At 40.4% G+C, this 16,143-nt stretch overlaps 1 protein-coding gene across 50 annotated transcripts in view; it reads left to right on the top strand.

Annotated features, from left to right (window-relative positions):
• The window catches only part of MARCHF1 (membrane associated ring-CH-type finger 1), an 836,078-nt gene that overhangs the window by 775,882 nt on the left and 44,053 nt on the right, over window positions 1-16,143 (top strand). For all 50 annotated transcript variants that reach the window (XM_084972222.1, XM_084972248.1, XM_084972203.1 and 47 more), the window contains one exon: window positions 719-899. In XM_084972222.1, the coding sequence (XP_084828348.1) occupies window positions 719-899 (181 nt within the window). The remainder of the gene's footprint in view (window positions 1-718; window positions 900-16,143) is intronic.

Raw genomic sequence — 16,143 nt, 5'->3', positions numbered from 1 at the left:
ATCTATGACAGTAGAAATCATAGTAATTCAGTAAACTAGTTGCTCTGGGAATTCCATGGACAATAGAGTAATTAACATTTTAAAACAGTAGGATTTACTGTACTTGAACTTTATAATCTGTCATTTTTGTAACAGTGATGAATATTGACAGTTTAGGCCATTTGTTATGACCAAACATGTGTGCATCTTCCTATTAAAATCTCTGTAATATTTCCCAGCTGAGACTCTCTATATTCACTTTATTCCATGGTAACCCATGAACATTTCTTAGGATTCTTCCACATTGGTAGGATACCGTATTTCCTAAAGTATACACCCTGTAAAATGTCATCAAAGTAAAACAATGTTTTAAGTTATCCGAAAACAACAGTCCTTAGATTCCTAAGTGGTGTCTAATACAGGAAAGCAAGTTATGTCCATGGACACTCGCCTTTAACAGATGAAGGTGGGGACAGAGTCAAGTGCTGTGCTGTTAAAACTGGCTTCCAGTAGGAATGAAGTGGTCGCGCATTCTTGGTTCAGTGGACTCTAAAATGCCTAATAACGTGATTTAAGAGTCCAGTGATGACCAGGCGAGTGGAAGAAAATTAACCCCAGGCACCAAGCAAGTCTGGCACTGAGTGCAGGTGAAACGTCCATGATTCAAAGTCAGGTCGCGAGAGGGGAGGAGAAGGCCAGCGCTCCCTGGGGGTCTCACTTGGCTGCTATGTCCCCCCAGGATCTGCCACTGCGAAGGGGATGAGGACAGCCCCCTCATCACACCCTGCCGCTGCACTGGCACCCTGCGCTTCGTGCACCAGGCCTGCCTGCACCAGTGGATCAAGAGCTCAGACACACGCTGCTGTGAACTCTGCAAGTACGACTTTGTCATGGAGACCAAGCTCAAGCCCTTACGCAAGGTAGGGGGTCATGGGGCGGGGCCAGGGTCTTGCCCTCAAAAGCTATTTCTCTCCTGGTCACACTTCCCTGCTATCCTGTTTGGGCGCAAGTGACATGCAGCCAGCCAAGGAGAGTGCATGTGTGGTGCCCTCTGCACATGTAACATGCAGGCCCATGATCCCAGATAATCCTCCCAATTTTTGTATCTCTTCAAAGTCAAAAAAAGCTTGTGCATGTGTGTGTGCAAAATGTACTTGAGTGTCAATGCGGAGTTCCTGCTGCTGGCCAGTGGGTTAAGAATCTGACTACAACAGCTCTGGTTAATGCAGAAGCACAGGTTTGTTCAGGCCTGACAGGGTGTGTTAAAAGGATCTCTGTAAGGCTGCAGCGTAGGTGGCAGAGGCTGCTCTGATTCAGTCCCCTCCAGCAACTTCCATATGCAGGTGCAGTCATAAATATATATATATATATATATATATAAACTTGTGGGTCAATGTAATTGAATTGATGGGAACTCTGAGAATGTTGCACTTACTGAAGTCAATTCCTGAAGAGGTTGGGTAATAGATCAGCTAGATTAAACCGCTTGAACTTGCCTCATTTCTTAAAAGCCAAGGTTAAGGAAGAGAATGCTCCCTTCTGTAAGGCATGGACTCTTGTTGTGTTTGCCTTTATTGGGGGATTTCCTTTGATGGCCTATGTATAATTAGAGTAGACAGAAAGAAAAAGCATGATTTTCCATATTGGGCATCAAGCTGTGAAAGAGGTAAATACATATAAACTTAATCCTCAAATGACTCATTTATGCTATATTTTTCTAAAGAGCAAAGGTATAATGTGAGCATCTAGCTCAGGGATGGCAAAGGATAGTTTGTAAGGCTATAGATGAAGAAAATGAGCTTTGTGGAATTCACTAACAATAGGTAGGACCCTGGATTTTAGCATGTAGTTTACTCATCTCTTTGCCTAAGGGCAGCCTTACATATACTGAGGCCTCAATTTGCAAAGGAGAGTGTGGAGGCCACAACTTAAACATGAATCTGCCTAGAGCTGCTTTGTCATTTAAATTTCATACAATGCTAAAGTGCATACAAAGAACAGGGCTTAGAAGTAAACATGATGAATTCCAGGATAAGCAGAGATATAAAACAAACAAGACTATGCCAGTAGGCACCCGGATGGTGGCTGGCCATTGCAATTCTTCATGAATTCTATAAATTACAGACAGGGAGAATCGATGTCCCTGCTTGGTGGTAGCCTTGATTTTAAAAATCTGCCAGTGGTTTATAGATGTCAAAATCGGTGCACAAAATGCCTTTGAGTTCTGGATTGTTAACCTGCCGGGTGAACTGAGTGCAAAAAGGTGACTCTCTGTGCCTCCAGGTTCCAAAGCAAAAGAAACCAGAAATAGAAGTGGACCCTCACTCCTTGCCACTTGCTTTATCTACTGAAGGGTGTTGTGTGCTGTCTGGAGCAGCTGAATGAACCAGCCTGCTCTATGATTCTGTAAATTTCTCTTCTAACCCCTCAGGGAAGCACCAAGTATTTCATAATATCTTTACGTTTCTCCATTTGTTTTCAACCTACATCTCTATAAAATTTTCATTTCAACTTTGTCAAACATAATATTTCAATTTGAGAACAACAGGCTAGGATAATAAAATATCAAATGTTCTCTTCTTCACATTACCTACCCCTCCCCCATTTTTGTATCAGAAACAGCACATGGATCTTGGAAAGTTTTCTTCTACCTACAGCTTTTCCAAAATCACCCTGATAGAAAACGTTGATCCTTTCTCAGTATTTTAGCCCCCGATAAGTCACAGTCCTATCTCAAGAGATCTTTTTTTTTCCCCTCAACCAAACTGTTTATAAACTAAAGAAAGGCAGCAAATGCATCTATCTTTTTAATCTTCTTTATAATAAATATGTTGCAGCCACCTGGTGGTCACTCCTATCTGCTGATTAAGGAAACACTCGTTTCTTTTTAAAAATGTTTCCTTTGGTTGATCATAAACATTATTAGAAGGTCAGCATGTCAACATGTCAACATCCTTCTTTTTTCTTTCTTTTCTTTTTTTTTCTTTTAATTTTTTTGCTTTTGCTTTTTAGGGCTGCACCTGCAGCATATGGAAGTTCAGGGCTAGAGGCTGAATCAGAGTTGCAGTTGCAACCTACACAACAGCCACACCAACTTGGGATCTGAGCCATGTTGTGACCTACACTACAGCTCATAGCAATGCCAGATCCTTAACCCACTGAGTGAGACCAGGGTTCAAACCCAAGTCCTCATGGATACTAGTCGGGTTTGTTACTACTGAGCCATGATGGGAACTCCGGCACCCTTCATTTTTAATAGCGTGTATGTACCTACAGAAGATCTAAGAATCTAACCTAGAGGCTGTTTTCCGACAGCAGAGATATGTTTTCCTCAACCCACATGGCTGAGAATTTGAATTATGTACCTCCCTTTCAATGTGTGATTATTTCATGTAACATTCCACGCATCTGTATTGTTTAATAAAACCACAGTCTCTGGTTTACTGGAACCACATTCCCATAGGACCACAAGCAGGGTAGCTAGCGTGATCCCTTTGAAAGGCTATTTTCCCCCAAGGGCCCCCCGTTTCTCAGCCTGCCCTCTTCCTGATGCTGAGGGACCTCTGCTCATCTGAGTCCTCTGTGCTCTGGTGACAATCTGACTTTTCAGCTCCTAGTCTAACACAGCCAAACATGAGAAAAATGCATGCTTCTCCTTAATCTATGACTTATGGGCTTAAAAAACATAAAAAAAGGATTCAACACTTTCTCCTTTCAAGTTACTTAGCTCTGAGATAATATTTATTATTTTAATTTTATTTTATTTTTTAAATTATTTCCCCAATACGATTTTTTTTCTACTGTACAGCATGGTGACCCAGTTATACATACAAGTGACCCAGTTACACATACATGTACACATTTTATTTTCTCACATTATCATGCTCCATCATAAGTTACTAGACAGAGTTCCCAGTGCTACACAGAAGAATCTCATTGCTTATCCATTCCAAAGGCAATAGTTTGCATCTATTAACCCCAAGCTCCCAATCCATCCCACTCCCTCCCCCTCCCCCTTGGCAACCACAAGTCTATTCTCCAAGTCCTTGATTTTCTTTTCCTGTGGGAAGGTTCATTTGTGCTGTATATTAGATTCTAGATATAAGTGATATCATATGGTATTTGTCTTTCTCTTTCTGACTTACTTCACTCAGTATGAGAGTCTCTAGTTCCATCCATGTTGCTGCAAATGGCATTATTTTGTTCTTTTTGATGGCTGAGTAGTATTCCATTGTGTATATCTACCACATCTTCCTAATCCAATTGTCTGTCAATGGATATTTGGGTTCTTTCTGTGTCTTGGCTACTGTGAATAGTGCTGCAATTAACATGTGGGTGCATGTGTCTTTTTTAAGGAAAGTTTTGTCTGGATATATGCCCAAGAGTGCGATTGCTGGGTCATATGGTAGTTCTATGTATAGATTTCTAAGGTACCTCCATAGTGGTTGTACCAGCTTACATTCCCACCAACAGTGCAGGAGGGTTCCCTTTTCTCCACACCCTCTCCAGCATTTGTTATTTGTGGACTTATTAATGATGGCCATTCTGACTGATGTGAGGTGGTATCTCACTGTAATCAGTGATGTTGAACATTTTTTCATGTGCTTGTTGGCTATCTGTTCATCTTCCTTGGAAAAATGTCTATTCAGGTCTTTTGCCCATTTTTCCATTGGGTTGTTGGCTTTTTTGCTGTTGAGTTGTATAAGTTGTTTGTATATTCCAAAGATTAAGCCCTTGTCAATTCCATCATTTGAAACTATTTTCTCCCATTCTTTAAGTTGTCTTTTTGGTTTCTTTCTGGTTTCCTTTGCTGTGCAAAAACAAAAAGATCGTACACTACAACCAGGTGGGATTCATCCCAGGTTCACGGGGATGGTTCAACATACGTAACTCAATCAACATCATATACCACATTAACAAAAGAAAAGTCAAAAACCACATGGTTATTTCCATAAATGCAGAAAAAGCATTTGACAAAGTCCAACATCCATTCATGATAAAAACTCTTACCAAAGTGGGTATAGAGGGGACATTCCTTAACATAATAAAAGCCATTTATGACAAACCCACAGCAAATATAATACTCCATGGAGAAAAGCTGAAAGCCTTCCCACTAAAATCTGGGACAAGACAAGGAGGCCCACTCTCACCACTGTTATTCAACATAGTATTGGAAGTCCTAGCCATAGCAATCAGACAAACAAAAGAAATTAAAACCATCAAAATTGGAAGAGAAGTAAAACTGTCACTGTACTCAGATGACATGATACTATATATAGCAAACCCTAAGGACGCAACCCCAAAACTGCTTGAACTGATCAACAAATTCAGCAAAGTAGCAGGATGTAAGATTAACATTCAGAAATCAGTTGCATTCCTGTATACTAACAAAGAAATATTAGAAAAGGAATACAAAAATACAATACCTTTTAAAATTGCACCACAAAAAATCAAATACCTGCGGCTACACCTGACCAAGGAGGCAAAGGACTTATATGCCAAAACTATAAAACATTCATCAAGAAAATTAAAGAAGATGTAAAGAAATGGAAAGATATTCCATGCTCCTGGGTTGGAAAAATTAATATTGTAAAAATGGCCATACTACCCAAAGCAATCTATAGATTCAATGTAATCCCTATCAAATTACCCAGGACATTTTCACAGAACTAGAACAAACAATCCAAACATTTATATGGAACCACAAAAGACCCGGATTGCCAAAGCAATTCTGAGGAACAAAAAACCAAGCAGGAGACATAACTCTCCCAGACTTCAGGCACTATTACAAAGCTACAGTCATCAAGACAGTGTGGTACTGGTACCAAAACAGACAGATCAATGGGACAGAAGAGAGAACCCAGAAATAAACCCAGACACCTATGGTCAATTAATCTTTGACAAAGGAGGCGAAAACATAAAATGGGAAAAAGACAGTCTTTTCAGCAAGTATTGCTGGGAAACCTGGACAGCTGCATGCAAATCAATGAAATTAGAACACACCCTCACACCATGCATGAAAATAAACTCCAAATGGCTGAAAGACTTAAATAAAAGACAAGACACTATCCAACTCCTGGAAGAGAACATAGGCAAAACATTCTCTGAAATCAGCCTTACAAATGTTTTCTCAGGTCAGTCTCCCAAAGCAACAGAAATAAAAGCAAAAATAAACCAATGGGACAATATTTAAATGTCAGCATCCAAAATGACTTTTCAGATTCTGAGATGGTATGCACTATACAGACACCAGGCATTTTTAAATGGTTCTAGATGGTTTATTTTCACAGCACTAAGATTCAACAACAGTTTTCTTTTGGTCATTTTTAAATGGCCATTAAGAATGACAGGTACAACACTTAGATAGGATATATTCAAAGTACATCCAATTAATTGCTCTCAACTCAGTAATTCTATTATAGTTTATAACATTCTAAAGCCTAACCCCATGAAACAATTAATTTAGCTAATGATTCTGAATTCCTATACTTAGTCAGTGGAGATAGGAGACTCTGTTGAGATGAAATGGTTTCTTAAAGTAGAAAGGTGCAAATCTTCATTGTCTGATGAACCAAGAGGCTTAATAGCCACTGAAGATATCATTAAAACCTTACTTTGTTCATTGCTACTATTATGACACCAGAATCTCCTGTTAGTGAATTCATCAAGGAATCCTAACGTTTCCAAAAGAAAATCTTTAAAGTCTAAATAAAATCAAGGGCTTCTTTGAGAAAAAGCAGTTTTTATCATCTTTAAGTGGGTAGCTCAGCTCCTTTTATAACATTCAATAAAAGTCTCATTAATTTACTGAGTTTCCAAGAATCAGATAGAGTTCTTAGGGCCCAGAAAAGTCAAAAAGTTGGAAATAAAGGAAGTACACGGACTTCCCACTGTAGCCCAATAGGCTCAGCAGCGTCTCAGCAGCTCCAGGACACAGGTTCCATCCCCAACCAACACATTGCTGCAGCTGTAGCATAGGTCACAGTGCAGCTCAGACCTGATTCCTGGTCAGGGAACTCCATATGCCACAAGAAATAGGGAGGGCATAAAAGAAAAAAAATATATAGAAAGCCCAGCCAGGATCCCATTCTGTCTGGAACCACACACCATCTTCGTTCTGACCCATAAACAAATCTTTTCTGAAGCTGCAGAATTACCCAGGGCTCAGATTGCAGTCCCTCCTGGAGGGGGAAAACCTCCTGCACAAGAAGCTAGTGATGAGGTCACCAAATGCCCCTGACACTGGGTGTCCTTCTGTGCAGGACAGGACTCTCTATGTGGTTTTCCATTGACAAACCATTGCACAAATACAGCATAGAAACTATGCCCCTCTCTGCAACCTTTTATTCCTTGTGTTTTTACAAATGAAATGAGGCAGACACTCAATTCAGTTACTTTTGCTTTAGTAACAATTAGAATGAACCATATGTTCTTGTCATTTTTGTACATCAAAAACAGTTGAGTTCCCTTCATGGCTCAGTGGTTAAAAAACCCAACTAGGACCCATGGGGATTTGGGTTTGATTCCTGGCCTCACTCAGTGGGTTAAGGATCCAGTGTCGCCGTGAGCTGTGGTGTAGATCACAGACTCAGCTCGGATCCCATGTTGCTGTGGCTGTGGTGTTGGCCGGCACCTGCACCTCCAATTTGACCTCTGGCCTGGGAACCTCCATATGCCACAGGTGCTGCCCTAAAAAGCAGAAAAAAAAATACAGTTGAATACTAGAGTTCCCTGGTGGTTCAGCAGATTAAGGATCCAGTGTTGTCACTGCTGTGGCTCAGGTTCAATCCCTGACCTGGGAACTTCCTAAAGACACAGGCATGTCAAAACAAACAAAAACCCGAAACAGTTAAATATTGGAAAATTCATAAAATATATTAAGTTATACATGAACTTATTATGCCTAATAAAAAGGAACAATCATTTTGATACTTCTGCATTTCCACCATAGTGCATTACAATGCTTTAGTTGAAATGCCTATTTTTAAAAAATGAAAAACTGTATTTTTTTATTTTATTGGGATATAGTTGACTGACAAAGTTGTGTTAATTTCAAGCATACAGCACAGTAAATCAGTTATACATATACACATATCCATTCCTTTTCAGATTCTCTTCCCATATAGGTTATTATACAGTTTTGCATAGATTTCCCTGTGCTATACAGTAGGTCATTGTTACCCATCTATTTTCCCTGTGCTGTGCAGTAGGTCATTGTTACCCGTCTACTACATGGTAGTGTTTAAACATCAATCTCAACCCCTAATTTATCCCTCACATACAATGTTTCCCCTTTGGTAAACATAGATTTGGTTTTGAAATTTTTCAGACTGTTTCTGTTTTATAAGTTCTGTTACATCATTTTTTTATTAGATTCCACATATTAGTGATTTCATATGGTATTTGTCTTTCTCTCTCTGACTTAGTGTGATAATCTCTAGGTCCATCCATGTTGCTACAAACAGCATTGTTTCATGATTTTTTTTTTATGGCTGAGCAATATTCAATTGTATATATGCACCCCAACTTCTTTATCCATTCCTCTGTTGATGGCCATTTAGGTTGCTTCCATGTCTTGCCTATTGTAAATAGTGCTGCAGTGAACACTGGGGTGCCTATATCATTTTGAGTTATGCTTTTCTCCAAATAGATGCCCAGGAGTGGGATTGCTGGACCATATGGTACTTCTATATTTAGTTTTTTAAGGAATCTCCAAACTGTTCTCCAGAGTGGCTTCACCAGCCTAGGTTCTCACCAACAGTGTAGGAGGGTTCCCTCTGAAAAACTGTATTTAACAACTGCTATGTTAATGCCTTCCTTTCCTTAAGTTGCTCAGACATGCATCTTTCAGAAGAGCTGAGAGCCAATGCAAGTTACCATAGCAAATCAGCTCTGCCAAGGGAGTATTGAGCCTCTGCTGACCTGGGGCTCCTGCAGTTTGTAGCCTTAAAATTGGACGGGGCAGGAGTGCAGTCAGATTCATAGCTAGCAGTTTCCAGCACCCTTTGAATACTCACACATCATCATGCATAAAAGAAATACAAACTGCATCATTTACTTCCCTTTAACGGTGATTTACAATTTCACTAATGCAACCACCAAATGCTACAGTTTCAACTCTGTACCAGGTATTTAGTATCTATCACTTAATTTAATGCTCATTACAGCCCCATTGTACATAGGCACATGCAACCCATTTGACAGATGAGGAAAATGAGACACTTCTGTCTCACACCCAAGCTCCCTGACTCTCCAGTCTATGCTCACCATACCTCACTCCCTGGGAAGCCCTTGGAAGCTCGTCCTTTAGGCATCAAAATTTCAGTATTTTTTTTTTCCACTGTACAGCAAGGGGGTCAGGTTATCCTTAAATGTATACATTACAATTACATTTTTCCCCCACCCTTTCTTCTGTTGCAACATGAGTATCTAGACAAAGTTCTCAATGCTATTCAGCAGGATCTCCTTGAAAATCTATTCTAAGTTGTGTCTGATAAGCCCAAGCTCCCGATCCCTCCCACTCCCTCCCCCTCCCATCAGGCAGCCACAAGTCTTTTCTCCAAGTCCATGATTTTCTTTTCTGAGGAGATGTTCATTTGTGCTGGATATTAGATTCCAGTTATAAGTGATATCATATGGTATTTGCCTTTGTCTTTCTGGCTCATTTCACTCAGTATGAGATTCTCTAGTTCCATCCATGTTGCTGCAAATGGCATTATGTCATTCTTTTTTATGGCTGAGTAGTATTCCATCGTGTATATATACCAACTCTTCCGAATCCAATCATCTGTCGATGGACATTTGGGTTGTTTCCATGTCCTGGCTATTGTGAATAGTGCTGCAATGAACATGCGGGTGCATGTGTCTCTTTTGAGTAGAGTTTTGTCCGGATAGATGCCCAAGACTGGGATTGCGGGGTCATATGGACGTTCTATGTATAGATTTCTAAGGTATCTCCAAACTGTTCTCCATAGTGGCTGTACCAGTTTACATTCCCACCAACAGTGCAGGAGGGTTCCCATTTCTCCACAGCCCCTCCAGCACTTGTTATTTGTGGACTTATTAATGATGGCCATTCTGACTGGTGTGAGGTGATATCTCATGGTAATTTTGATTTTCATTTCTCTTATAACCAGCGATGTTGAGCATTTTTTCATGTGTTTGTTGGCCATTTGTATATCTTCTTTGGAGAAATGTCTATTCAGGTCTTTTGCCCATTTTTCCATTGATTGGTTGGTTTTTTTGCTGTTGGGTTGTATAAGTTGTTTATATATTCTAGAGATTAAGCCCTTGTCAGTTGCATCATTTGAAACTATTTTCTCCCATTCTGTAAGTTGTCTTTTTGTTTTCTTTTGGGTTTCCTTTGCTCTGCAAAAGCTTTTCAGTTTGATGAGGTCCCATGGGTTTATTTTTGCTCTAATTTCTATTGCTTTGGGAGACTGACCTGAGAAAATATTCATGATGTTGATGTCAGAGAGTGTTTTGCCTATGTTTTCTTCTAGGAGTTTGATGGTGTCCTGTCGTATATTTAAGTCTTTCAGCCTTTTGGAGTTTATTTTTGTGCATGGTGTGAGGGTGTGTTCTAGTTTCATTGCTTTGCATGCAGCTGTCCAGGTTTCCCAGCAATGCTTGCTGAATAGACTTTCCTTTTCCCATTTTATGTTCTTGCCTCCCTTGTCAAAGATTAATTGACCATAGGTGTCAGGATTTATTTCCGGGTTCTCTATTCTGTTCCATTGGTCTGTCTGTCTGTTTTGATACCAGTACCATACTGTTTTGATGACTGTGGCTTTGTAGTATTTCTTGAAGTCTGGGAGAGTTATGCCTCCTGCTTGGTTTTTGTTCCTCAGGATTGCTTTGGCGATTCTGGGTCTTTTGTGGTTCCATATAAATGTTTGGATTGTTTGTTCTAGTTCTGTGAAGAATGTCCTGGGTAATTTGATAGGGATTGCACTGAATCTGTAGATTGCTTTGGGTAATATGGCCATTTTTACGATATTGATTTTTCCAATCCAGGAACATGGAATATCTTTCCATTTCTTTACATCTTCTTTGATTTCTTTGATTAAAGTTTTATAGTTCTCGGCATATAGGTCCTTTACCTCCTTGGTCAGGTGTATTCCGAGGTATTTAATTTTGTGAGGTGCAATTTTAAAAGGTATTGTATTTTTGTAATCCTTTTCTAACGTTTCATTGCTGGTATACAGAAATGCAACTGACTTCTGAATGTTAATCTTATATCCTGCTACTTTGCTGAATTTATTAATCAGTTCAAGTAGTTTTTGGGTTGAGTCCTTAGGGTTTTCTGTGTATAGTATCATGTCATCTGCATACAGTGACAGTTTTATCTCTTCTCTTCCTATATGGATACCTTTTATTTCTTTTGTTTGTCTGATTGCTGTGGCTAGGACTTCCAAAACTATGTTGAAGAGCAGTGGTGAGAGTGGGCATCCCTGTCCTGTTCCAGATTTGAGTGAGAAGGCTTTCAATTTTTCCCCATGGAGTATTATATTTGCTGTGGGTTTATCATAAAGGGCTTTGATTATATTCAGGAATGTTCCCTCTATACCCACTTTGGCGAGGGTCTTGATCATGAATGGATGTTGGACTTTGTCAAATGCTTTTTCTGCGTCTATTGAGATGATCATATGATTTTTGACTTTTTTTTGTTAATGTGGTATATGATGCTGATTGATTTGCATATGTTGAACCATCCTTGTGAACCTGGGATGAACCCAACCTGGTCATGGTGTATAATTTTTTTGGTATGTTGTTGGATTCGGTTGGCTAAGATTTTGTTGAGAATTTTTGCATCTATATTCATCAATGGTATTGGCTGATAGTTTTCTTTTTTGGTGGTATCTCTGCCTGGTTTTGGAATGAGGGTGATGGTGGCCTCATAGAATGTCTTTGGGAGTATTCCTTCTTCTTCAACCTTTTGAAAGAGTTTGAGGAGGATGAGCACCAATTCCTCTTTATGTGTTTGATAGAATTCACCTGTGAAGCCATCTGGTCCTGGACTTTTATTTGTAGGGAGTGATTTTATGACCTCTTCAATTTCATTTCTAGTGATGGGTCTGTTCAGTTGGTCTGTTTCTGCTTGATTCAGTTTTGGCAGGCTGTAAGATTCTAGAAAATTGTCCATTTCTTCCAGATTTTCAAACTTGTTGCCGTATAGTTGTTCATAGTATTCTCTTATGGTTTTTTGTATTTCTGCTGTATCCATTGTGATTTCTCCTTTTTCATTTATAATTTTGGTTATTTGGGTTCTTTCTCTCCTCTTTTTAGTGAGTCTGGCCAGGGGTTTGTCAATTTTGTTCACCTTTTCAAAGAACCAGCTCTTGGTTTTATTAATTTTCTCTATTGTTTTTTGAGTCTCTATTTTATTAATTTCTTCTTTGATCTTTATAATTTCCTTCCTTCTGCTGACTTTAGGACTTTTTTGTTCTTCTTTTTCTAGTTCGTTTAGGTGGAGGGTTAAGTTGTCAATTTGGGATCTTTCTTCTTTTTTGAGAAAGGCCTGGATTGCTATAAATTTCCCTCTGAGCCCTGCTTTCGCAGCATCCCATAGATTTTGAGAGGTTGTGTCTTCATTATCATTTGTTTCAAGGTATTTTTTAATTTCCTTCTTGATTTCCTCATTGACCCATTGGTTTTTTAGTAGCATGTTGTTTAGTCTCCATGTAGTAGGTTTTTTCTCTTTCCTTTTCCCATGGTTGGTTTCTAATTTCATGGCATTGTGGTCAGAGAAGATACTTGAGATAATTTCTACGTTCCTAAATTTATTGAGATTAGCTTTGTGTCCCAATATGTGGTCGATTCTTGAGAATGCTCCATGAGCATTTGAGCAGAATGTGTATTCTGATATTTTTGGATGTAGTGTCCTGAAGATATCAAGTCTAACTTTTCTATTGTTTCCTTTAGGATCTCTGTTGCTTTATTGGTTTTCTGTCTAGAGGATCTGTCCATTGATGTGAGGGGGGTATTTAGGTCTCCTACTATGATTGTATTCTCATCAATATCTCCCTTTATGTCTGTTAATATTTGTTGTATGTATCTGGGTGCTCCTATATTTGGGGCATATATGTTGACGATAGTAACATCCTCTCCTTGGATGGATCCCTTAGTCATTAAGTAGTGTCCTTCTTTGTCTTTCTTTATGTCTTTTGTTTTAAAGTCTATTTTGTCTGATATGAGCGTTGCGACTCCTGCTTTTCTGTCATGTCTATTGGCGTGAAATATTTTTCCCCACCCTTTCACTTTCAATCTATATGTATCTTTTGTCCTAAGGTGAGTTTCTTGTAGGCAGCATATTGAAGGTTTTTGCCTTTTTATCCACTCAGCCACTCTGTGTCTTTTGATTGGGGCATTCAGTCCATTGACATTTAAGGTGATAATTGATAGATGATTATTTATTGCCATTTGAACCTCATGTTCCAGTTGATTCTATGGTTCTCCATTCTTCCTTTCTTTTTTTTTTTTTTTTTTTTTGGTTGGATGGTCTCCTGTTATTATCTGCTTGAGTGTATTTTTTTTTCATTTTTTGCAAATGCAATATTTGCTTTTGGCTTGTGGTTGCCCTGTTTTTTAAGTATGCTAACCCCTTCCCATAATTGTGTATTTTACCCTGTTGGTCCTGTAGGTTCAAACACTTCATTACTATATTAAAATTAAGATGAGAAACATACAAACAAACAAACAAAAAGGGTTATTTATTTCCTAACATCCCTTGCCCACATTTTATGGGTTTTTTGACTCTTTTTTATTTTTTCTTTTTAATTTTATTTTGTTTGAAGCATGTTCATGATTAAATCTGTATGCTGGCTTATTTGAGTGACTGCTCTCTGATTTCGGTTTCCTCAGCCCTAGTTCTTCCTCTTCTTCTTTTTTTTTTTTCTTTTCTTTTTTCTTCCCCTTCCTTCCGTTCTTTTTGGTTTAGAGAAGCCCTTTCAATATTTCCTTTAACCTGGACTTTGTGTTGCTGAATTCTTTAAGTTTTTGTTTGTTGGAAAAAATTTTTATTTCCCCTTCTATTTTAAATGATATTCTTGCTGGATAGAGCATTCTAGGTTGCATATTTTTTTTCCTTTTAGCACTTTAAATATCTCTTGCCATTCCCTCCTGGCCTGTAGTGTTTCTGTAGAGAAATCAGCTGATATTCTTATGGGGGTTCCCTTGTAGGTAACATTCTGTTTTTCTCTTGCTGCCTTTAGGATCCTCTCTTTATCACTTACTTTTGCCATTTTTATTATGATGTGTCTTGGTGTGGGTCTGTTTGGGTTCAGTTTGTTTGGGGCCCTCTGTGCTTCTTGTATCTTGAATCCAGTATCCTTTAGATTTGGGAAGTTTCCATTGATAATTTCTTCAAATATGTTTTCCATCCCCTTATCTTTTTCTACTCCTTCTGGAATTCCTATTATGTGTAGATTGGCCTGCTTTATATTATCCCATAGGTCTCTTATATTGCTTTCCAGTTTTTTGAGTCGGTTTTCTGTCTGTTGACCCGATTGAGTGATTTCCATTATTCTATCTTCCATATCACTGATTCGTTCTTCTGCATTATTCATTCTGGTTTTTACTGCCCCTAGTTCAGTTTGCATCTCTGCAAATGAATGTTCTAGTTTTTCTTGGCTCCTCCTTATATTTTCTAGTTCCTTTCTGAGGGTATCTGCATTACTGTTCATATCTTCTCTTAATTCCTTCAGTATTTTCAGTATTTCTCTTTTGAATTCTAGGTCTGTCTGACTGCAGAGATCTGTTTCATTGTTGACTGTTTTAGGTGAGTTCTCCTGTTGGTTTGACTGGGAGTGGTTTCTCAGCTTCTTCATCTTGCTTGTTGTTTTCTTTCTCCTGAGGGAGTTGTACTCTCCGTGATCGGGCAGTGTTTGCCTTGTCACTGCCGTGGAATATTTCCTGAGGGCTGGTGTTGTTGGTCAATCTTTTTTGAGGCAGTGTGGCTTTTCTGGAGTGTTGATGGGGCTAACAGTGTTTCTTTGAAGCAAAGGAGGACTTCCTGAGGTCAGACAGGACTGGGAGGTCCACACCACGATGGTAGCAGATTTCACTTGGTCATGCAGAGCTTGCTCTGATGTTTTTAGGCTGTGGGGTTCTTGCAGGGGGTTGGCGGTGTTGGGCAGCTGTTCCTCAGGAGTGCAGAACCTCCTGGGGGCTGGAGCAGCTATCTGGGTCACTGAGAACCTAAGAGGCTCTTCTCTAGGGCAGCCCAACTCAGAAGGATGGCCTGAGAATGTAGGTGGATCTTTTCACAGTCTGGCCAATCTTGTTGCAGCTTTTCTGGGCTGCAGGGGCTCTTCCAGGGGGCTGGTGGTGCTGAGCAGCTATTCCGCGGAAGTGGGGCACCCCTTGGGGGCTTGGGAGGGTAGCAGGGCCGCTGGAAACCCAAGAGGCTCCTCCCCAGGGCAGCCCGACTCAGAAAGACCGTCTGAGATCTTTTCCCGGCTCGGCCAAGCTTGTTGCAGCTTTTCTGGGCTGCAGGGGGTCCTACCTGGAGCTGGCAGTCCTATGCAGCTGATCCACTAGGGACCCCCTGGGGGCTTGGGCAGGTAGCAGGGCCGATGGAAACCCAAGAGGCTCCTCCCCGGGGCAGCCTGACTCAGAAAAATCGTCCGAGAATTAGGCAGATCTATTCACGGCTTGGCTAGACTTGTTCTAGCTTTTCTGGGCTGCAGGCCTTTTCTTGGGGGCTGGTGGTGTTTGGTGCTGCTCTGCGGAAGTGTAGCCCCTCCAAAGGGCAAGCAGGTCTGTGCAGGGACAGCCCTGTAGTGGTAGGGTTCAGGCAATTGTTGAGGCTAGCCCTCCTGGATGGCAGGCAGCCCCAGGTTCGGCGAGAGCGTAGGGGTGGCGGGCGTTGGGGGAGGGGATGCACTGGGAAGCACAGCTTTCAGCTAGCTAGCGGGCCTGTAAGCTTGCTGTGGTGTGGGGGGTATTCTATGTGGACCCACCCCTTCTTCTCTCCCCTCCCCAGCACGGGCGCAGACCAGGCTCTTCTCCCAGGTTCCCTCTGAGGCGGCTTTCCACTTCCCCGCCCCTAGAGTATTGCTCCCTTCCTCTGCGACAGCTTTGTTTTCTAGTCTCCCAGGCAGTCTCTGCCCTGTCAAATGGTTTCTAGACCTCCCAAGCCGTTTCTGCTCCGCACCGCCCCCC

This window comes from Sus scrofa, chromosome 8 (assembly GCF_054392235.1).
Source record: "Sus scrofa isolate SSC_HxYL_T2T_F1_AM1 chromosome 8, Sscrofa_HxYL_maternal_Yorkshire_Landrace_v2.0, whole genome shotgun sequence".
Taxonomy (NCBI): Eukaryota; Metazoa; Chordata; class Mammalia; order Artiodactyla; family Suidae; genus Sus; species Sus scrofa.
This window is presented reverse-complemented; position numbering and strand designations above follow the sequence as displayed.